Source organism: Eretmochelys imbricata, chromosome 7 (genome assembly GCF_965152235.1).
Source record: "Eretmochelys imbricata isolate rEreImb1 chromosome 7, rEreImb1.hap1, whole genome shotgun sequence".
Classification (NCBI taxonomy): domain Eukaryota; kingdom Metazoa; phylum Chordata; order Testudines; family Cheloniidae; genus Eretmochelys; species Eretmochelys imbricata.
Genome location: NC_135578.1, coordinates 2,060,872 through 2,083,957, shown reverse-complemented (window position 1 = coordinate 2,083,957; position 23,086 = coordinate 2,060,872). Strand labels below are relative to the sequence as shown.

Here is a 23,086-nt window from a genome sequence, read left to right as displayed (position 1 = left end):
TTAATTCATTCTTTAGGACATGCATATGGCATAACATACAGTATCATCACCGTGCATCTAGCAGCTTATATAGAGCCAGATTCAAAGTCCACTGAAGTCAGTGGAAATTCCCCCACTGATTACAATCACCTTGAGATCAGATCCAGAGATTGCCTTCCTGCACTCATCTGCGACCCCCTGCCAGTTGGCTTAGCAGACTAGTGTCAGTTGTGTTGTCAAGGGCCTGCAGGAAGCAGAAGTTCTGTGTCTTGCTGTTTGAACTGCACACCTTAAAACTTCTGGAAAATACATCTTTTCTTCAGAAAATGTGCAGGGTTTTTAAAGTTCCTAATTCATCACAGGTTTCAGAGTAACAGCCGTGTTAGTCTGTATTCGCAAAAAGAAAAGGAGTACTTGTGGCACCTTAGAGACTAACCAATTTATTTGAGCATGAGCTTTCGTGAGCTACAGCTCACTTCATCGGATGCATACTGTGAAAACTACAGAAGACATTATATACACAGAGACCATGAAACAATACCTCCTCCCACCCCACTGTCCTGCTGGTAATAGCTTATCTAAAGTGATCATCAAGTTGGGCCATTTCCAGCACAAATCCAGGTTTTCTCACCCTCCGCCCCCCACCACAAACTCACTCTCCTGCTGGTGATAGCCCATCCAAAGTGACCACTCTCTTTAAAATGTGTATGATAATCAAGGTGGGCCATTTCCAGCACAAATCCAGGTTTTCTCACCCCCCCCACCCCCCTCCAAAAACCACACACACAAACTCACTCTCCTGCTGGTAATAGCTCATCCAAAGCGACCACTCTCCCTACAATGTGCATGATAATCAAGGTGGGCCATTTCCAGCACAAATACAGGTTTTGTCACCCCCCCACCCCCATACACACACATTGTAGGGAGAGTGGTCGCTTTGGATGAGCTATTACCAGCGGGAGAGTGAGTTTGGGGGGGGGGGGGGTGGAGGGTGAGAAAACCTGGATTTGTGCTGGAAATGGCCCAACTTGATGATCACTTTAGATAAGCTATTACCAGCAGGAGAGTGGGGTGGGAGGAGGTATAGTTTCATGGTCTCTGTGTATATAATGTCTTCTGTAGTTTCCACAGTATGCATCCGATGAAGTGAGCTGTAGCTCACGAAAGCTCATGCTCAGATAAATTGGTTAGTCTCTAAGGTGCCACAAGTACTCCTTTTCTTTTTGGTGATATGGTGGAACTTCTAGTACTTAGTGCATGGATTCTGAGATATCAGGCGGCTCCTTCAGTCAACAGGGACTCTTTCCATTAAGTTTAGGGATTTTTAATATGTGGATACTGAAATACTCGCCAGTAATAGGTCCCTTGTGTTCCATGATATTGTCAGTGTGGATGCCATTTATTTTTACGTGAGACTGAAGGTGCTCTAGGTTCATGCCTTAATTCCCTTGTGGAGCTCGGGCTGACCAGCTGCAAGTGAGCATTTGCAGTTGTCTCTTCTAAACAAACAAACTGCAAACTGTTAGCTACGGTTTTGAACAGTCACATCCATGTTTAGAGACGTGAAGGCCCCCAGAGGTGCCCTTGATGTGCTCATGCAACAAAGAGTCATGTGGGGCATGTAGACATGGGCACGCGCGCTCCAGCCTTCCTTAAAGTGCTTAACTTTAAGCACGTGCTTAACTCCCATTTGTTGCATTAGCGATGAGTGATGCGGCAGGCAGAGTGGCAGGAAAGAGCTCTGTATTCAGCATGCACAGAGGCCAGCTTTATATTCAGAGAGCCCTGTGTTTGTCTCGTAGCCACCTTGCCCAGCTTGCACTCCTGAGCCCCTGGTGACATACCAAACCGGGTCCCTCCAGAAACTTCGCCCTCTTCCTGCATTTCCACGCGTCGTAGTGCACCTTTGACTTCAGTGTTCAAGTTAGGGGTGTGCTTTGCTAAATTGGCACCTCAGGGGGTGCACCTCTGTAAAATTCCAGCCTACAGCACAAACTGTACAGATAGAGCTATATCACTAAGTTCTGCTTCTTGTTTAAGCCGGGGTGAATTTTGGCGGCCAGGTTATAGACTCCTTAAAATCAGGGAGCACTGCTGATACACCTGACGCAGCCCTAACTGTGGCAACGTGACTGATGGCATTATTCCATTTCACCCGAATGCCCAAAGTCATTTCTGCGACACAGACGTTTGCTGGCAGCGCACAGTCAAGGCCTGCCAGCACCACTGCAAACTGTGGTACTAGCTTGAAAGAAAGAGCTTCATTTGAGCAGCTCGCCAGGTTACCCAAAGTCAGCCCTTTTGTGTATGAATACAGGCTTAGCTGAGATTTCTCAAACTCGTCCCACCCTCTGGCCATCTGAGAGCCAGATTGCTGTGGGTAGGCGAACCATACATCTGTAGCCGTTTGGCAAAGCATCACACTTCAAACATCTTTGGGAGCAGAAGGCATTCAGAATGCTGCAGAATTTTCCATCCACCCAGCGAGTTTGAAATGGCCTTTGCCAGATCCTTTTTTGCCTCTATGCAACAAAGGAGATTGAACTTCTGAGTGAATTAGCAAGTGCAATGGTGCTGCAGTGCCGACCCTTCATGGCAAGAAAAGGCCAAGTCAGCTATTCCTAATTGTAATGGAGGTGGGTTTTTTAAAGCTAACAGCAAGATCTTTGTGTGTCTTTGAATAGAGCCATAAATATCTGCTTGATACTTCGTTTCCTCCCTGCCTTACCCTATCTGTTATTCCAAAGATATTAAAGCTGTTGCTATTTTTTTAAACATCTTTCCCAGATCCCATCAAAACTTGCTCCATACAGATGGTTTTTTAATATAATTTCTGCAGAATGCAGCATTTTGGGGCTTGTTGGGGTTTTTTTTGTTTAGCAGATCCAGAGTTATAAAAGGAGTTGGCTTGGGCACTGGAACCTTGGTGCAAGTTGAGTTGCCATGGAGACCTGTTGTGTTTAATATTTGTGCTTTGGCAGATAAAACGCTGCTTGAGTTTAGAACACCACTGGGATGGCAAATTCTTGGAAATGACTACGAGACTCGTCAGTGTTGCAGCTGAGCATGTTGAGTGCATAATGTAGGTTATTTCATCGTGTCAAAGCAGCAACAGAACCATTCCAGCTAGCTGTGATAAGCCACATTGCAATACAGTATATGAGTTGTGACTTTTAGATGACTTATGCAATGCATCTTCTCCCACTACACGATAAAAGTGTTGATACTACACCAACCCAGTTCAGTAGCCACCATCACTAATTTACTATTCTGCCATTACTGTACTGAGATTTGTTCTTTTTTTATTACAATAAAATACAGACAGGATATGCAAATGAGCAATGGGTTACTTCCTAGAGTTGTATTCGTAAGTCACCATTCAGGAGAGGTAGATTGTTAGAACACTCCATTCAGCCAGTGATTTTAAAAGCCCTGAACAGCCACATTTATACCCAAGCTTCTGGAATCTTGGTCAAGTTTTGACTTTCTGGCAATGTCCAGCAGGAACAGGGTTTCCTAGAATTATGAACATTAATGCTCCCTCCATGTGAGTCCTGACCCCACCATAAGAATCATGCTTCAGGCCTCTAGTTTTACACTGGTGCCCTATCATAGAATATCAGGGTTGGAAGGGACCTCAGGAGGTCATCTAGTCCAACCCCCTGCTCAAAGCAGGACCAATCCCCAATTTTTGCCCCAGATCCCTAAATGGCCCCCTCAAGGATTGAACTCACAGCCCTGGGTTTAGCAGGCCAATGCTCAAACCACTGAGCTATCCCTCCCCGCTCTGTCCCAATCACCTATAAACGGAGAGAAAGAGGAGGAGGAAAAGGTTTTAATGATATCATTTGGCCTGAAGCAATCACAAACATATAGAAATATGAAATACAACGCACATTCAGTTCTCCCTGAAAATCCAGCAACAGTATTTCAAGAACCTGTAAGAGGGACAATAGGAGTTTGTTTGCTGCCCTTGAATACTGCAGCACCCACTGTAGTTAAGGTAGGACTATTGTATTTAACAGATACCACATGTTGTAGATATTTTCTAACTTTCATCTAAGCCCCCTTTTTCAGTTGTTCCTAGTTTATTTTAAAAACTCCTTTGGGGGCTGAAATGTTCCATGCTTGGTCTCTGCCCAAAGGTGAACTTTTGTGGAAAGATTGAGTGAAACCATTTTGCAATCATTCAGTCATGAACAAAAACCTTTTCCCCAGATGTTCTAGCCAGAAAATTAGTACTCAAATAACTCAACCATCAGAAACTAGGAATTGCAAACTTGGCTTGTTTTGTAGATCCCGCTGAAGCTTAAAAATCAAAGGGCTCTGAAGAGGAAAAGCTCAATAGCGTTAAAGTTATACCTTTTGAAAGTCAGCACTTTTTGCATGTGTGCATTAGAATTTTTCCACACATTTTTATGAAAACATATAAATAATTTATATTGGTATATTTCCAGGTTAAGGGGGCATTTGTTAAGGTCATCCCAGTTAAGGTTGCATTAGTCAAGGATGCCTCAGTTGGCAACATTAATCACTGAAACATCTGTGAAATTATTTTGTTCAAATAGTGATCGATTTTAAGTGTCAATGAGATCAACCAAACCAGCTAACTTTGACATTTCTAGCTTCAGCCCTATTTAAATTTTCTATGCTGGAATAAAAACAGCAGAGTAGCAGACACCCAGTTAATGGAATCCCCTCGTTAGTGAAGCCAGCAGAACTTGTGAGCACCACTGGTTGAGAGTTCTATATCAAGAACATTGCAAGGTCGGCCAAGAAAGGATTTCTAAAGGGCTGCTGACTTAGGAAGAAGGCCTCAGTGAAGCACAGTGCTGCTTCAGCCACAAAGCCCAAGAGTCTGTGGAGCTCATTAACACTGCCAGGGACCCGTAAGCCTATTGTTTGTATTATAATAAGCAAGATGGGGCAGGGGCTCTTGTTCTATTTGTCAAACACAGAGCGAGAGGCAGTCCCTGTCCTGGAGAGCAACAATCAAAATAGAGAAGCCAGAGAAAGGGTGGAGGGAATGGACATACCATACAAGTAGCGTGAACAATGGGACAGCTTGTAGATGCCGTGCGGAGTGGGGGAAGGTTGTGAATGGGTTGGTTTCCTGTTTTCCTTTTTGTGGGGGTTGTTCAGAGGGAAGGAGACTATAGCTACGAGGAGGGGGCAAAGTTAAAGGGGAATTGAGAAGGGAGGCACAAGGCATGCAGAGTGATGCTGGAAAGGAGAGACCGTCAGGGAGGGAGCGGGCAGCCAATCAGCAAAAGGGAAAGAATTTCAGAGTAAAATCTGTAAAAAGTCGTCAGGTCTCCCCTGAACAGCTCTGGTCCAGGAGTGCTGGGGCAGAGCCTCAGCCCAGAAATAAAGCTTCTCAAGCCTAATAGCCCTGGATTTTGTTCTTTTTTTGCTTTTGTTTTTAGTCATTTCCCGCCCCCTCAATCCCTTTTGTCTTTTAGAAACCTGCTGGACCCAGCCTCAAGCTGTAACCAGCCATTGCACCTGTCCACTGAGTGATTACTTTCACTTCCCTTTAGAGGGGAGCTAATCCACTTAACATTCCTTGAGATTTTTCTCATGCACCCAGACGGGCAGACGAGGCAGCCAGAGCCCTTTAATGACAGCACCTGGGGCACCAGCATAACAAGTCTCTGCCAGGTATAGGAATATATGGTCCCGTGGTTGTGGTGCACGGCCATAAAGTGATCCATTTTTCCAAGACGGGGCATTTCCAGAGTGAATCCTTCCTAGTTAGAGATAAGTCGAAGGACCCCAAATACATTCTCTGTGAAGTGTATCTCCTGTCTCGTAGGTAAATGACGTCACTGTGACCCAAAGAGCAGAAACAAATGAGATACAGGGATGGGGTTTATTGCTCAATTCATCCTCTGAGTTTGGGTTTCCACTCCAGTCCCGAAAATATAACTTAGCCCTGAAAGAGAGTGATGCTAGTGACGGCGAGACTGGCTCCCAGGGGAAGAGAAAGCATCATGCTACTCCAGAATCCATCACCCCAGCCTGAATAGTATTCAGAATAAGAACATATGAACGGCCATACTGGGTCAGACCAATGGTCCATCTAGCCCAGAATCCTGTTTTATGTTCTTATAGGCAGCAGGTTTAAAACAAACAAAAGGAAGTGTTTTTTCACACAATGCACAGTCAACCTGTGGAACTCCTTACCAGAGGATGTTGTGAAGGCCAAAACTATAACAGGGTTCAAAAAAGAATTAGATAAATTCATACAGGATAGGTCCATCAATGTCTATTAGCTGTTTGCTAGAAGCTGGGAATAGGCGATGGGCTGGATCACTTGGTGATTACCTGTTCTGTTCATTCCCTCTGGGGCACTTGGCATTGTCCACTGTTGGAGGACAGGATACTGGGCTAGATGGACCTTTGGTCTGCTTCAGTATGGCTGTTCTTATAGTTATGTTCTTATGTTCTGTCTTCCAACAGTGGCCAATGCCAGGTGCTTCAGGGGGAGTGTACAGAACAGGGCAATTGGAATGATTCACCCTGTCTTCCCCTTCTGGCAGTCAGAGATTTAGGGTCGGACTGAGCATGAGGTTGCATCCCTGACCAGCTTAGCTAATAGCCATTCATGGACCTATCCCCCATGAACTTATCTAGTTCTTTTTTTAATCCAGTAATACTTTGGCCACCACAACATCCCCTGGCAATGAGTTCTACAGGTTGACTGTGGGCTATGTCAAAAACTAATTCCTCTTGTTTGTATTAAACCTGCTGCCTATTAATTTCATTGGGCGACCCTTGGTTTTTGTATTGTGGGAAAGGTTAAATAACACGTCTCTATTCACTTTTCCACTCCATTCATGATTTTATAGTCCGCTGTCATATCCTCCCTTAGCCATCACTTTTCTAAGCTAAACTGCCCTAATTGTTTTAGTTTCTGCTCATACAGAAGCCATTCCATACCCTGGATCATCTTTGTATCCTTCTCTGAACCTTTTCCGGTCCCATTATATCCTTTTTGAGATGGGGAAACCAGAACAGGACACGAAATTCAAAGTTTGGCGCACCATGGATTTATATAGTGATAATGATATTTTCTGTCTTATTTTCTATCCCTTTCTTAATGGTTCCCAACATTTAGTTCGCTTTTTTGACTGCCACTGCACACTGAGTGGATGTTTCCAGAGAATCATCCATGATGACTTCAAGATCACTTCCTTGAGTGGTAACAGCTAATTTAGAACTCAGAATTTAAATCTCAGAATGGGACTGTTAGAGTTCAGCGGATGCTTAGATCCCTCCTTAGTCAGAGGGAGGGCCAGGTTCGTATGGGGCCCGGCAGGAGGAAAGGATGAAAACAGAAGATGGGGAAGGTCTGCACAAAACTACCTGCATTCCAAGCAGCGCTGCCATTCGGGAGTTGTAGTGAGGATCATTCCATCCAAGTGTAGGTTTTTTCTTTTCTAAATCTAGTGTTTGAAAGCACATTCAGTGCCCCCAGCAAAAGCTGATTGACAGTGTGTTCTATAACACACATCAGGTTGGGACTGAAAACAGCCTAAACTGGGAATGGCTTGGCTATTGAAGTGTGGCTGGAAGCCCTTGCTGAAAACAGACACCCCCACGCTGAGCAGCAGGAAGGGCATGTATTGTTCATCACCTGGATTTTGTTTCGCACTCTGGTGACACTTGCAAACATGCAGTTCTGTCTCCAGAATACCAGACCTCTGACAGGGGCCCAAAAAAGGCCAGAGAAAATTATCCACCGATGCTGTAATGTCAGAGACAGCTGCATGGCTGAAAGACCTCAGTCTGTGGTGGGTACAGGGATATTAATTCAGTATAGATCTTGGCAATTAGACAGAGACCTGACATTTTAGCTACATCTTGCGCCGTGGGTCTCAAAGGCAGCGTCTAGCAAACTAACAAGTATGCATACAAGTCTGGGGAGCTACAATTTTCCTGATGTGGCAGTTTCCAACAATGCATTTGCAGTTATCTAATACTCCAGAGAAACCATGCTTTTCAAACCCCAGCTAGTGCTTTTCCAAAGCATTCTACCCACCCTTGGTTTAAGGGGAGGCAATCAGTACTCCACATTGGGCTGGACAGAATGGTCATTAACCCTCTCCTGTAAAATGCGGAGGTGGACCAGAAAGGAGGTTGGCTTCAGGTCCACAAGTCTGGTGGTGATTTTAGCTCTGGATCCCATTGTACAACCAATGTTTGGAGCAGTACTTGGGCTCAGATAAAAGGTTCTGGTTTGGGCCCCTCTCGAATAAAATATGTGTAAAACTCGATAGTAATGACACTGTAACTATGCCAAACCCACTAAAGTTGTCCATCAAAACCTAGATCTATACAAACATTCAAAGATAAGGAGGGAGAAATGTCACCTAAGCTCCTCCCCTAAGTGAGCCATATGGTTTAGAAGAAAAGTCTGTGTCCTGTGTCCTGGCCAGACTGGGTATTCAGGGTCACACATGATGATGCATATACTGGAGATCTGTGAATTGCTTATGAAGCAGAACTTCCCCGTTACTTTTGAAACAGGTGATGTGACAAAGGCTCACTGTATTTTTTTTTGAACGAGGTGTCCTGCATGCTAGACACAGCATAAAACCTAAGTGAAGCAAGAAGTTGCTATAGAAACTTCCTTTATATTGATATCAGAGTAAATATTTGCTTAACACTTACCTAACTTGTTGACATGCCTGTTTCAAGTACTGCAGCTCTGCAGTGACTTTGACTGTGCTCTGAAATGCAAAATTTAGGTCAAGATTCTCCTTTAAGATCTGCTCAGCAGTGAGACCTGCACCGGTCAGGCTGCAGAATATGCACTGTGTGCTTCTGAGAGGAGAATTTCTCCCTTACTCTTTGGGCCTAGGCATTGCCTTGGTAAACATTTAACAAAGGGAACTCCTCCTTTCGCCACTCCTTTCGCTAGGTGTGGTAATCTTGTTCCTTTAAAAGGAAATGGCTTTCCCCCTCTTATTCCTCACGTCCTCTTCAGTTTGAGGTCTTGGTTCCTATTTCACCCCACTTTCTCCCCTCTTTGACTTGCATGCTGCCTAGGTATACACAGTCTAACAGCAGGCGGTGAGCACATGAATAGCTGCTGCAGAGAAAGCTGGCCTAACCATTTCCTGGCATCCAGTGCTTTAGAAATCTCATGTTTTTATTAAAATAAATTGATTCCTGACTCTAGATCTTGATTACGCCCAGCTGGACTCTGCATTGTTATGAATGTAAACATTCAGGGCCCAGTCCCCCACTGGTGTAAGTCAGCACAGCTCCATGTCTGACAGGGCTTTGCAGATTAAACCAGTTGATGATTTGGGCCTAAACCAGGGCTGGTTTACATTCTGCAAAACCGAAACCAGTGGTGGTTTGGATCCTGGCCCCCTGCGACCCAAACCTCACTGCACCAGCTAGGGCATGGCTGGAAGGGTTTGGGTTTGGCCCATTTCTAACTTCAATGGTCAATGGTCATTTAGGCATCGAGGCAAGCAGGAGTAGGGCCCAATATCTGCCACGCAGCCTCTCTTTCTCTGTACGTATCATAGCGACAGCCCCAAGAGCCCCACTCCACGGTCTGCTCTGACTGGCTCAAATAGATGCGCCGGCCACTTGACCGCCTCTGGTAACTCTCCAGGCAGGCGGCCAATCCACCCCAGAGGCTTTTCAGCCACAATACTTGTTCCTTTCTCTGGAAAAACAAAGCGAAGGCAGCTCCTCTCAAGGACTGAAATGTTACATGAGGCTTCTCGGACTAATAACAAAGGCCGTGCCCTTCTCCCTCAGAGCCGTATGAACGCCAGGTATCTCTGTGCCTCCAGTTTCACCCTGGAATACAAAAGGGAAGGACCACTAAGGCAGAAAGGTGAGAGAATTACAACAAGGCCAGGAAATGCAGGTGTTAAGTTGTCATTTCCAAGCCTTTTGCTTTGGTCTTCTCTCTCACGTTCTTTCCAAGCTAGAAAGGAGGAGCACGTTCTATGGTGGCCTTCCAATTCTGTGTGTCAATGAATGTAAACGATTCTGAGATGGGTCAGTTCTCTGCTTGTCTGGCACAGAGACAAGTAGCTTTAGTCTGAGGTATGGACAAGCACCCAAAGCTCCCCCTGCTGCTCCATCAGCAGGCTTCAGCCTGACCTGTGGGCCCCCCTGTACATGGGAGAGGCGGTTCAGGCTCCAGGGCATCCTGTCTCCTCCTCTCTCCTGAAGCTGCCCTCCAGGGCGCCAAGTGGTACAATGGCTTCTCTGAGTCTCCTCCTGCCTGCTAGGAAATGGACTGAGGCCTCCACGCCTTGCACAGCTCTGCATGGGTGGGGAGGAAACTGCCGCATGCTGAGCCCAAGCCAAACGCCCACCAACGTCCATGGCCTTTCTCAGATCTACACACTCTAGCCTTTTTCACCCTGAAAAGCACCTTCCCTAGAAAGCCTGAAATGTCTAGCGATGAGGAAAGGGAACGTATGTGAACAGCAAGTCAGTGGCTTTTATAGGGGCTGGTAGGGCTGCCAACTTTCTAATCGCACAAAACCAAATGCTCTAGCCCCGCTCCTGACCCGAGGCCCCGCCCCCACTCACTACTTTCCCCCTCCTTCAGTGACTTGCTCTCCCGCATCCTCACTCACTTTCGCTGGGCTGGGGCAGGGGCTTGGGGTGTGGGAGGGGGTGAGCACTCTTAACTTGGGGTGTGGGCTCCAGGGTGGGGCTAGAAATGAGGGGTTCAGGGTGCAGGAGGGGGCTCTGGGCTGGGGCAGGGAGTTGGGGTGCGGGAAAGGATGAGGGTGCCGGCTGGGGGTGCTGGCTCTGGGGTGGGGCTGGGGATGAGGGATTTGGGATGCAGGAGGGGGCTCCAGGCTGGGGGATGGGGCTGAGGGATTCGGAGTGCGGGAGGGGGCTGCGGGTTGAGGCAGGGGGTTGAGGTGCAGGGGGGTGAGGGCTCCATCTGTGGGGGTGCAGGCTCGGGGTGGGGCTGAGGATGAGGAGTTTGGGCTGCAGGAGGGGGCTCTGGGTTTGGGGGCTCAGGGCTGGGGCAGGGGATTGGGGCTCGGGGTTGGGCAGGCTTACCTCAGGTGGATCCCAGTCAGCAGTGCAGTGGGGCTAAGGCAGGCTCCCTGCCTGTCCTGACTCTGCACTGCACCCCTGAAGCGGCCAGCAGGTCCGGCTTCGGCAAGGGGGCCAGGAGGCTCCACGAGCTGCTCTCACCCCCCCCCCCAGCTCCCATTGGCCCATTGCAAGGGGCCAGATCCCACTGACATATGACTGAACCTTGCAAAAACGGGCCCGGTGCTGCAGAGAGGGAATGTGGGTGACCACACAAACCCTCTGAATGACGATACTAAGCCAGCTCATAGCCTTATGGCTTTGATATTAGTGACAGCCAGGCCTGAAAACTTTGGCTCAGCTCCACTAGAGGTCATTTGGCCATCGGGGGCCCGTGTGGTAGAGTGCGATGGGAGAGATGCCTGGGTCCTTAACCCACAGGCAAGCCCTGAGTCCTGTTTCAGGGAACACAGGCACTTTTCACGGTCTCGCTTTTCTTTTTATACTCCACCCACTATAAATTACACCCTGAACTGCAGCAGGCAAAGGACCCGTGAAGCTTTACATAAGAACAGCCAGCCCGAGTCAGACTAAAGATCCATCTAGCCCAGTGTCCTGTCGTCCGGGAGGCTCCACCAGCGGCATAGCTAGGAGTGGAGATTTGGTTGGGCCCCGACTTTCGGGGGGACGGGCAATGACAGACGGTGCTCGCTCCGCTTCTCCCCCACCGCCACACTCTGTTCCTAGCGCTGGTGCCCCTAGGCACAGGGCTTCCCCTGCCGAGCTGGGCACGTGCACGGGGCGGCTCAGGACGTGGCCGGGCAGAGCTGCCGGAGTGCGGCTTTCTGAAGGGCGGGCACGTAGCTCCATCCTGGGTTTCAGGTGCCCGAAGTGACTACACACCTGCACAGATTGGAGTGGGCCTGGATGCTAAGTGGGTGGGCCGTGGCCCACCCCAGCCTCACCCAGGGCTACGTCTTTGGGCTCCACTATTGGAGAAGACCCCGACGTTGGAAAAGTGAAGGGCCGGATAATAGTATTTAGCCATTGGCCTACACTAGGGGTGGTGTGAACCCTTACTTGAAGTCAATGGAGCCTGATTCCTATCTGCTGTACATTGGCATTACTTCGCTGAAGTCCCTGGAGCTGCAGGGATTTACACCAACTGGGGATCTGGGCTTTTACGTGCTTACTGCTTGAGTTTACTTTTGAACTTGCTACTTGGTTTCAGCTCTGTTACCCACTGGCTGGGCTGGACACCAATAGTTAGCGCACAGTGAGCAGAATGAAGATAGTGACATACCTAAGCGGACAGAAGAGTCCTGCCCCATCTGAGATCTAGCACCCTCTTTGGCTTTTAATGGCCTCATATTCAAAAGTGCTGAACACCCAGCATCTGATCTTGACATCAGTGGAAGCTGTTTGGGTGCAGGAATGCGAGAGCAATTTGTACAGAGAAGGTCCTGAGAGCCATTGAACCAAACTGCAAACCCTATCTATGATGGAAACCACTTCAAGTCAAGGGGGGGTGTCACCACACCCCCACCACCCCTAGTTCCAGCACCTACAATTGGGGCTCAGTATTTTTGAAAATCAAACCACGTATTCAGGTACCTAAATATGAATTCAGGAGCCTAATTTCCTTTGGAAGAATCTTACCCCAAATGTATTGATTTGAGATTTGAAATGCTGGTAACAGCGACATTAACGGCCAGACCCTCAGTCAGGCTGGTTGTTCAAAGGTACTGTAAGTATTTGCCAAGCAAAACTTTGCAAGAAAAGAAACAAGTTTGTTTTTTTCCAAATTTTTCTTCAAACATTTCAGTTTTTTGATTAAATGAAACAAAACATTTCTTCGCAATTTGGGATGAAAATTCCATTTCAAGTTGATTCAAATCAAAACGAACAACCCTTGGGTTTTTGGTATTTTCTCCCCTAGCTTTCTCATCCTTCCCCTTTCTTCCTCTGGAAAAGGGAAGAAACAAAATAAATTAAACCCAAAATTATCCTGACCAACTCTCCCCCTCCACTGCTGCAAATCAGTGGCCTCCATTGAAGCCTGATTTTCACCAGCTGAGGATCTGGCCCTAGAACAGGGGTGGGCAAACTTTTTGGCCCGAGGGCCACATCAGGGTTGCAAAACTATGTGGAGGGCCGAGTAGGAAAGGCTGTGCCTCCCCAAACAGCCTGGCCCCTGCCCCCCATCCACCCACTTCCCGCTCCCTGGCTGCCCCCCTCAGAATCCCTGACCCATCCAATCCCCCCGCTCCCTGTACCCTAACCGCCCCCTCCTGGGACCCCCACCCCTAACTGCCTCCTGGGACCCCACCCCTTATCCAACCCCTCCTTCTCCCTGTCCCCTGACTGCCCCAACTCCTATCCACACCCCCAACCCCTGACAGGCCCCCTGGGACTCCCATGCTGTATCCAATCCCCCCTGTTCCCCGTCCCCTGACCGCCCCCCCCCAAAACCTCTGCCCCATCCAACTACCCCCTGCTCCCTGTCCCCTGAGCGCCCCCCCCAAACCCCGACCCATCCAACCCCCCCGCTCCCTGACTGCCCCCTGAAGCCCCCACCCATCCAACCCCCCCGCTCCCTGACTCTCCCCCCAGAACCTCTGACCCATCCAACCCCCCCGCTCCCTGACTGCCCCCCCCAGAACTCCCCACCCATCCAACCGCCCCCTGCTCCCTGTCCCCTGATTGCCCCCCCGGGACCCCCCGCCCCCCCTTACCATGCCAGAGCCAGCCACGCTGCCGTGCTGCCCAGCAAGAGCGGTGGGTCAGAGCGCTGGCAGGGCGGCACGCTCAGGCTGCGGGGGAGGGGGAACAGCGGGGGAGGGGCCGGGGACTAGCCTCCTGGACTGGGAGCTCAGGGGCCGGGTAGGACAGTCCCGCGGGCCAGATGTGGCCCACGGGCTGTAGTTTGCCCACCTCTGCCCCAGAAGTATATGAATCAGCCAGGCATTTGTCACTGAACGGCTGCCCCCAGCCATCTTTCACGTCTGCCCATAATAATGTATGATTCTAATGGAAAATAATTTGGTATAAGAAATCATTGGCCCAGGATCCCAGCAACCTTGAAATGTGTACTGAACTTTTCACCCCAATTACGCTGATGTAATGGGATGTGATTTGTTTTTCTTCATTCCCAGCGTGCTGGGGCTCTAGCCCCATTAACATGCAATGGGAAGCTGTTCAGAACTGAGTCATTTTCCTCAGCAGTATTCGTTCTTACAGAAGTTTATTTGCTAGCAACCCATTTTAAGTTTGGTGAACTCTTACTGATTCTGGAAGAATCACCCTAGCCGGCCTTGTTCCATTGATTGCTCTTTCAAATGGATTTTATAGCTGAAAAGAGAAAGATGTTGCAAACCAACAGTTTGCCGTGCTGTTCCCCGGGCCCAAATGCCCCCACAGTATGCTCTCCAAACCAGTGTAAAAGAGAGAGAGTTCCTGACGTACTGCTGCGTGCACTTGCTGCCTGAGGTTACGCTGCACTGATTTGTAAATTTCCAAACTGCACACGCAGGTGGTTGTGAGTGAGTGGTTAAGAATGAATTCCTTGTTACAGGCCACTTCAATTTCTGCATGCATGCATCCTTTATGCATCCTGGCACAAACCTCGTCAGCCTGGCTGTGCATTGCGCTAAAAGACCCTCGAAAGTTCGCGTACTTTATCTCTCACTCTGTGGTTTTGGTCATTTTGTATAACTAGATATTTTTTAAAGTTATTGAACTTTGCACAACATCAGCAGGCTTGTCTGACATCCAAAATATTGTCAATTACAACATCACAAGCACAGGTTTTGACATATTAACATATTAAGTATGAGCTGTGTGAACTGTAATCTTGATGCTCTGGGGCACAGGGTTGGGTACAAAGCAGTAGACCAATAGGGTATCACTGACAGTTTAAGATTTCATACATTTCATACAATTTATGACAATTTCTTCGGAGCAGTTTATGGGGTCACATCCTGTGGTCATGGGTCCACCAGGCTCTGCGCTCGTTAGGGTCTGGATGCATGAGCAGTAAGGTGCACAGTAGCAGCACCCCACGGGAGTATCTGGGCCAGTGTTTGTCTTTTGTTTTATTATGACCTATTTCATTGTCGTAAACGATTGCAGCGTAGCGACGGGCATTAATCGATCATTGTCATTAAATGTTGTAGCCAGTGAACTGAGCAGCTGCCACGGCTTAACAAGTGGACTAATTCATTTGTATAAAATTCACACTGTCATGGGGATTTTCTGAACAGCAAGATTTTTTGCATGGGTACATGCACACCCACACACACCAAGCCACACACACCCACACACTTAGCTTGTAAGCTCTTTGGGGAAGGGACCCTCTTTTTGTTGCATTTGTACAGCACCAAGCATCCTGGCTCTTCACTGGGGCTACCTGGTGCTACTAAAAAACACAAACACACACATACATACCGGCACACACATACATACACCACCCGGGGGTCGGGGTGAAAGGAAGGTGTACCTGTTGGATTTTTGACCTCAAATTCAATTTGTTCCTGTCTATACTGAGCCTTCTCTTTTCTCTTCCAGCATCTATGTATTCAGAAATACAGAGGGAGCGGCCTGAGGTTAGGAATTTCATGTCTCACCCAGACTACATAGATGGAAACCCGGATCTCATCAAACCTAAGAAGCTCCTAAATCCTGTAAAAGCCTCGAAAAGCCACCAAGAGCTCCACAGAGAGCTGCTTATGAACCACAAAAGGTGAGGCAAAGATGCAAACGCCTCTTCAGCGGCCTTTGCATTGGGCTGGAGACTGTGGTTTCTGGTGTCACATCAGTGCAGGCAGCAGTGACTCGTCAGAAAGCCACAGGCTGGGTTCACAGCAAAAGGCGTGAAACAGGCTACAGTGGGAGGCGGCTTTTCTCTGCCATGCTGTGACCCAGATTGTAAAAGAATCGCTCTGTCGTTCGGAAAAGCTAGGAAGTTCCTAAAAGCTAGTGGCCTGCTTTTCAGAGCTGCAGAGCGCTCACCAGCCATTCCAACGGAAGACAGTGGAAGCTGCAGGTGCTAAGCACCTCCGAGAATCAGATCGCTCAGCCAGCTGAACCCTCCGAGTCTTGTCTTGTGTCCCACAAACATCCCTCCCTCCTGTCTTACTCCCCCTGCCCACCAGGCAATGCCGTGATTTACAGCCCATCTATGCCTCTTGGAGTGTTTGGTGTGAATTTTTTGCTGGGGAAAGGTGGACTGCTCTGTTTATTGACAGCGCAGATCATATCAATGCAGGCTCCTGCATACTGGGAAAATGCTGACACCCATTTCCCTACAAGCAGACTGGTGCTAGGTTAATGCCTGAGCTAGCATTCATGGGCCTGATTCTCCAGTATGTTCCTCCAGTTTAACCATGTTGTAATTAATGGAGTTACAGCAGTGTAAAGCTGGAATATGGCAATAGGGAATTAGGCCCAACAGGTGCATCAGCACACCCGCAGTAACGTGGAAAGTGATGATTTCGAAAGCAGCTGGGTAAAAGCACATTTGGTACAGAGCCCTTTGAGCAAGGAGCGAATTCTACTGACTCTCAGTGGGATGTTTCCTAACAGTCTGAGCTGTTTGCAAATCTGACATCATCAAATAACAATAATATCCATTTGCTCCGCTAATTATAAACAGCAGCCAGACTGATTGAAAGTGACATCAGTAATCGTAAGAGACAAATCAAGGTATTTAATCTGCTAACAATCAAGCCCTCCAAAAGTAAATTGGGGTCATTGATATTGACACAACCTGGACTTGGACTTGACCCTGACATTACAGGTGATAATGTGGACTTGGACAGGTCACCTGTGCACACCACGCTGGGAGCAGAGCAGAGAATGCACTTCGTTTAGCTTAACTTTTCATTGATCAATACAAAAGTGAGCTCCAATTTGATGGTAGAGTGCTGGGCATGCTGCCTTATGTTACTTCCCCTTAGCCCACTAGATGTCCCCAGAATGCAGCCAAAACTACCACAAGCTCGCTCTCTCTTTTGAGAACCTCAGACATCTTTTCTTTAAACTCCAGTTAGGTTTCTCAAAGCTTCAGTTGGCCCCCTTCCCCTCCCCCGCCCAAGGCCTTGTGAAAAGTGACCAAGAAAATCCTTTTTCCAGAAGAATGCATGATGCCCGGTATCGTACAAAATGTGCCTCATATCTGCAGTTAAATATAACTGTGTTCAGAATATTTCATCCAGCTTTAAAGGGCTTTAGGGGCTGATCCAAAGCGCATTGATTTACATGGAATTTGGATCAAGCCTACAGAAATGTGGCAGATCACAGTATAATCAGTCTTTCCCCATAGCGGACAGCTGTAAAACTTTTGATTCCTCTCCCTCAAAAAATAAAACTTCCCCAACTACTTCTAGAAGTTCAGTAAAATGTACAATTCCAAACTACTCCAAATTGTCCTCCAAGGACACTGACTTTCCAATTGCCCTGGACAAGGGGGCTTGGTCGAGGCCATTCTGTGTCAATATCACTGAGATCACTTCTTAATAAGCTCGTCTGTTAGTTTCTTATAATTTAGCACAGTCAGACTAAAGTTAAACAAAGTCTTTGCTTCTGAAAGTTCAGCAAGTGTAGATGTGTCCCCATAAATGGATCGGTTCATATGAATTTATAGCTGAGCAAGCGTTGCAAATGTGTCAAGTATGGAGTCATCATGAGGCAGAAGTGATTACAGGAGATTTTAGTGATTTATATCAAAGGGATTGTTAATATTGACAAGGGACAGGTTCAGCTTCTCTGTGATGGGGAAGATTTTAGACCCTTCCCCAATCCTAGAAAAGTAGGGACCCTCACACTGTAGTGTAAAGAGAGGAAAAAAGGTGATCTTGTGTTTGGGGCATTAGACTCATGAGGACACTGGGTTCTCTGTCACCAATTCCCTATGCAGCCCCGGGCAAGTCACCTGAGCCTCTCACTCATTCTGTTATCTCACCAGGGCAGGTTGCCCAACCCTTCCCATTCTAAACCCCTGGTTTCAGGTACTGATGACTATTTGGGTTGAAACTGTCCATGTCAGGTGTCTGTTCCGGCTGAATTGTTTTTTAAAAAGTTTCAGCCAGAGTGGTCAAGCTTGTGGGGGAACAGGCAGAAGTGAAACCCACTGGCAAAGTGCGTGTGTCTGTGTGTGCGAGAGAGCGACAACCTGCTCTTGCTATCAGTTGCTGCTCAAACGGCAGAGGGTGTGTGTGAGGTGGATCTGAAGGTTCTAACCCAGCCGATCACCCATGTGCGTGTCACTATGATGCCAGTTTGCTTTTTAAAAAAACCTAGGAAATTACACACACAAAAACACTGCTGAAAGAACATTAAAGTGGCATAGCTAAGCCCTCACAAGTTAGGAAATGCCACAATTAAGTCGGCCTGTACACCACTCACCCTGTGCACTGACTGAGGCAGGGGTCCTAATGAAAATAACAATATGTGCCTATGTAATTGGTGACTGTCTCATAATGCATATGCACAGGAAGCTTTAATTTTGGCATTTCCTGACTTCTGAGTGTTTGGCTTTGTTATTTTAATGTGGTTTTGGTGTGTTTTATAGATAGAGAATCAACTAGTCATGAGTTCTTCTGACCTGGTGTCTTAGGGGTTCATGTGGCCCATTATGAAGAAGGTTGGAGGCGTTTTAAAAATCCAAATCTAGCTCTGGTTGGATTTTGAACATCCCAATGATGGAAGGTGCTTGAATCTAGGGATTTGCTTCAGGACCTTCTCTCATGTGCCCACAATGCGCTAACACGCAGGTGAAAGCTCTGGACATGTCTCATTTCCAGTGAGCCCATCAGGTCGCAGACCTCGGCTCCTCGGACCAGCATTGCTGTATTAATACACATCTCAGGGGTGAAACTGCCTCCGTTATTGACAGACACTTGTGCATTCAGGAAAAGGGGCCTTTTATTTTGGCCAAAAGGCCCAAACTCTCTACATCAGGCAGGAGCATCACTCTGTTAGCTCCAGCTCTAAAATCAGCAGAGCCATAAAGCGAGTGGAGGTGGACCTAGACTAGATACAGTGAGGAAATAAACTGCTTGAGGGCTAGAGGTAAACTGCAGGGCTAATTGCTGTCACCCACTCCCCCTGCCGGTAAAAAAGAAAAAACTCAGGCACTTAAACAGCCTCATAAAGTTACACACGATTAAGGTTACATTTTAGTCACCGGGACTGTTAGTAAAAGTCATGGACAGGTCACTGGCAGTAAACAAAAATTCATGGCCCGTAATCTGTCCATGACATGTACTCTATACAAGTCCCCTGACTAAATCTTGGGTGCACTAAGGCAGGGGGTGGCCTGCGGGTGCTCGGGGCAGGGAGTGGCCCAGGAGTGCCGTGGGTGCTCTGGGGGGGCAGTGCTTGGCCCAGGACCCCCGTGGGTGCTGAGGGGGATCGGCAGCGGTGCGCAGCCAAGGACCCCTGCAGGTGTTGGGGAGAGGGGGGACGGGTGGCGGCAGCCAAGGACCCCTGCTGCTGCTGGGCCGGGGGGGGTGGGCACAGCGATCAAGACCTCTTCTTCTGCTGCTGGGTGATGGAGGGGGCAGTGGCCTGAGACTGCCCCAGCAGCAGCCGTGCAGCTGGCCCAGGGGCTGCCCAAGATGGGGCAGCCCCGGAGCCAGCTGCACTGGCCACTGCAGAAATCATGGAGGTCCTGGAAAGTCACAGAATCTGTGACTTCCATGACAGGCTCACAGCCCAGTGATCCCTTTTTAGAATTAGCTACAAATCAATAAGAAAGGCCACTGCAGACTGTCCCACTTCCCCCAGCTCACAGAACCTGACGGTGGCAATGGACATGGGGCACCAGATCTGGCTAGCTTTCTATGCCCATGATTCCCAGCCACCCACTGTAAACATCACACATGTTACACATCCCCTATTAATGCATTAATGGGTTAACAGCAGATACATATCGCTACATGTTCCCAGCCAATGAACGTCATTAACCTATAGTTAAAGTGTAAAATCTTCATTATGTTATTTTAATGTTGCTTGGGTTTTGCATGTAGTTTCGGAGAGTGGATAAGCTCCACCCCAGGAATAAGTGAGTTTCCATCTCATTTACTGTGATTTATTTCGATTTTGGCACCAGGCCATGCGTCATTGGTCGGTGGGTGAGGAAGGGCCATTTAGAACCCCATTCAATGCCCACTGAAACTGTCGGGAGTCTCTCTGTTGACTTCAGCGGGCTTTGGCTCAGGTCTTCCATGTTCCTGTTTGGATCTGAAGACTGCGCCCCAGCTCTCTGAACCGGCAGGCTCCACACACCTCTAACAGCAATGAGATTCAGGGCTGAAGGCGGAAGGGCTCCGGCTCAGAAATACTCTGTGCTCTATTCACAGAGGCTTGGGTGTGGAGAGCAAGCCTGAGCTCCAGCGAGTGCTTGAGCACCGACGGCGAAATCAGCTGCTCAGGCAGAAAAAGGAAGAAGACGAGGCAAAGAAACTGCAATCTCCATTTGAACAAGAGCTCCTGAAGCGACAGCAGAGGCTGGATCAGGTAGAAACTGAATTTTAAATCACTCCCAATGTTATATTAAGTGCCCTGCACAAGGGCCACGTCCAAAGAGAGGGTTTGCGCTCCATCAGAACGGAGCCATGGCCTTATCTCTACCCGAGCACGAGGTGGTACTGTGGAACTCCAGTGGCTGAGTAGTGGCACGCGAAGCCAGTCGGCCCCAGCGGGCAGCCTCTGGCACAACACCTCCCGGAGACTGCCGGAAATTGTTGACCAGAAAATGCCCATCGCTCAAACCAAAACCTTCCCCGGGAAAGTATTGGGATGGACAAAGCTTTTGCTGGGAAGGTTTCTCGGGTCCAGGATGGAATTTCTGGTCAAACGCAGGGAGAGGGTGACCCACCTGGAAATAGCCAGTAATCCAGCAGTTAGGGTTGTTACCTAGGCCATGTGGAGCCAGGTTCAGGTCCTTGTTCTGCCTGATGCGGCCTCTCACATCCCAGGTGCACGCCCTCACCACTGGGCTATTGGCTAGTCTCTCTGTCGCTCGCTCTCAATTTCCGGGTGTAAAATTTCAAAAGGTCTCAGTCTGTTCTGCTGCAGAACGAAACCTAATGGCAACACCTTGACATTTGTCACAAACCGGTATTTTTGTTGCCGGCCAGCCCTACTCGACAGCGTTCCTTACGCCTGTGCCTGGCAGGGACCGACCCCTCCCTTCAGACCTGCTGCCAGCCCAGATGACTGAGTGACATTCATTCCGATTTTACTGTCTAGTTTCTCTAACTACATACAACTGAAATCTTTAGCTGTTCCAGGCGTAATAACTACATTAACGTGATACTTTATAATTATCCATTGTTTATTTATGTAGGGACAGATCTGCTACCCTTACTCACATTAAGTAGTACCTGACTCTATAAATAGCTCCACTGAAACCAACGGGACTAATAGCAGAACAAGGGGCTACTCAGTGTGAGTAAGAGCAACAGACTCCGGCCAATAGTAATTAAGTATGAAACATGCAACAATGTAGTGAATGGCTTGCACTTCTGTTCTCTAGCAGGCTAATAACAGTCACTGTTCTTTCATCTAGCTGGAGAGAGGACAAGAGAAGCATGAAGAACATGCACCAGAATTTATTAAAGTAAAAGAGAACTTGAGAAGAACATCAACGCTAACTGGGGAAGAGAAAGTAGTGTAGCATCTGCCAAACCTAAGCGGAGGATCATATCAAGCTGGTGCTAATACCTACACACTGACATCTTTGTACGTGGTGGACATTTACAGCCATGTCCTTGGGGCTACTTACTGTTACTAATGCTTGCTCCAGTAGAAATGCATAAAAGGGCTTTCCCGTCCAGGACAGGGTATTTAAATGGTAAAGGTGCAGTATTTGCCAGTAGAAGTACTCACATGAGAAGATGTGCAGGCAAATGATGTCATTTTCCCCTCAGTTTGTGGGTCCATGCTAACATCTATCCCTATTAACTCTTGGTTAACCCCTTGAGATACAGCATATGCTCAAGACAGAGGCGTTTATGGAGTGACAGGTTTGGGAGACCCTCCTAAGTAATCATCCCAGATGATCTCCGACGTGTGGCTGCTGGTCTGAAATCTACAGGACAGCAGCTGTAGCTTGGGAGGGCTTCCTGGAAACCTGCAGGTGACACCTTAAAGGGATGATCCTGCATATTGCTGGGCATGGCCTCAGTGACGCGCAGGGGCCAGATGGGAGAGCTAGAGGGTGGCTGTAAGATTTAAGCCTTCGAGAAGCTATGTGTCCTTGCAGTACTCCCCTGTTTAGCTGCTGTGAGAAACTCCAGTCCCATATCTGCGTGTTACTGAGTCAGCCTTGCCAAGCAGGATCCTGGTAACGGTCCTGAACTTACACTGAAAATCTGATAACGAACTAGGACGTAGCTACCTAGCAGGTAGCACACTGGGCTGCACCGCAAGGCCACCTCGGGTTAAGGCTAATGTCAGACACTTAAAGCAAAGACTGGGAGTTCTGAGCATTGGGGTTAATCAAACTGCACCCTGCCCAGCCAGCAGGTCCCTTGGGCCAGAGCAGCTCATCCCGAGAGTCAGAGCAGCAGACTCATTGACTCTTCCCTCCAGATTGTTGGGCTTTGGGTCCCTCCCCCCCCCCCCCGCTAGACACCTGTTATTTTAACAGCTCTGAAAAGCGTGTTCCTGGTGCATTGCTTGACAGCTCGCACAGCTGGGGTGGAGGGGTCAGTATAAAGCCCCTCAGACCTAGCAGCAGCTCGACTTAGTGCTACTGCATAGCTGGGACCTGCACCAGTTTTTGTGAGTGAGGAGCAGATGTGGATCACGGCAAAATACATGGTCATGGTCCATTGTTATCCTCCTCCCCTGGAGGCCTGTTAAGGGGAGAGTGGCCATGCTCATTTGCCACGAATGCAGAGTATCTTCTAGTGTTCATGGTGGCAGCGTCCAGCGTGTGTTGCCATGGAAGGCGGCACCTTTGCAGTCAGAACTCCCTCACTCCTGACCCAAACTTCAGCTCCCCCCATGCCTGAACTTTGGGGAAGTTCCAGTCTGGAGAAAAATTCTCTGGCTCTTGGCTTCT

General features: G+C 48.3%; 1 protein-coding gene across 1 annotated transcript in view; it reads left to right on the top strand.

Moving 5' to 3' along the window:
- Positions 1 to 21,694, top strand: part of FAM107A (family with sequence similarity 107 member A) — a 28,772-nt gene extending 7,078 nt beyond the window's left edge. The window contains exons 2-4 of the mRNA XM_077822691.1: positions 15,580 to 15,754; positions 20,376 to 20,532; positions 21,587 to 21,694. Of these exons, the coding sequence (XP_077678817.1) occupies positions 15,585 to 15,754; positions 20,376 to 20,532; positions 21,587 to 21,694 (435 nt within the window). The 5' untranslated portion in view covers positions 15,580 to 15,584. The remainder of the gene's footprint in view (positions 1 to 15,579; positions 15,755 to 20,375; positions 20,533 to 21,586) is intronic.
- Positions 21,695 to 23,086: the final 1,392 nt, after the last annotated feature.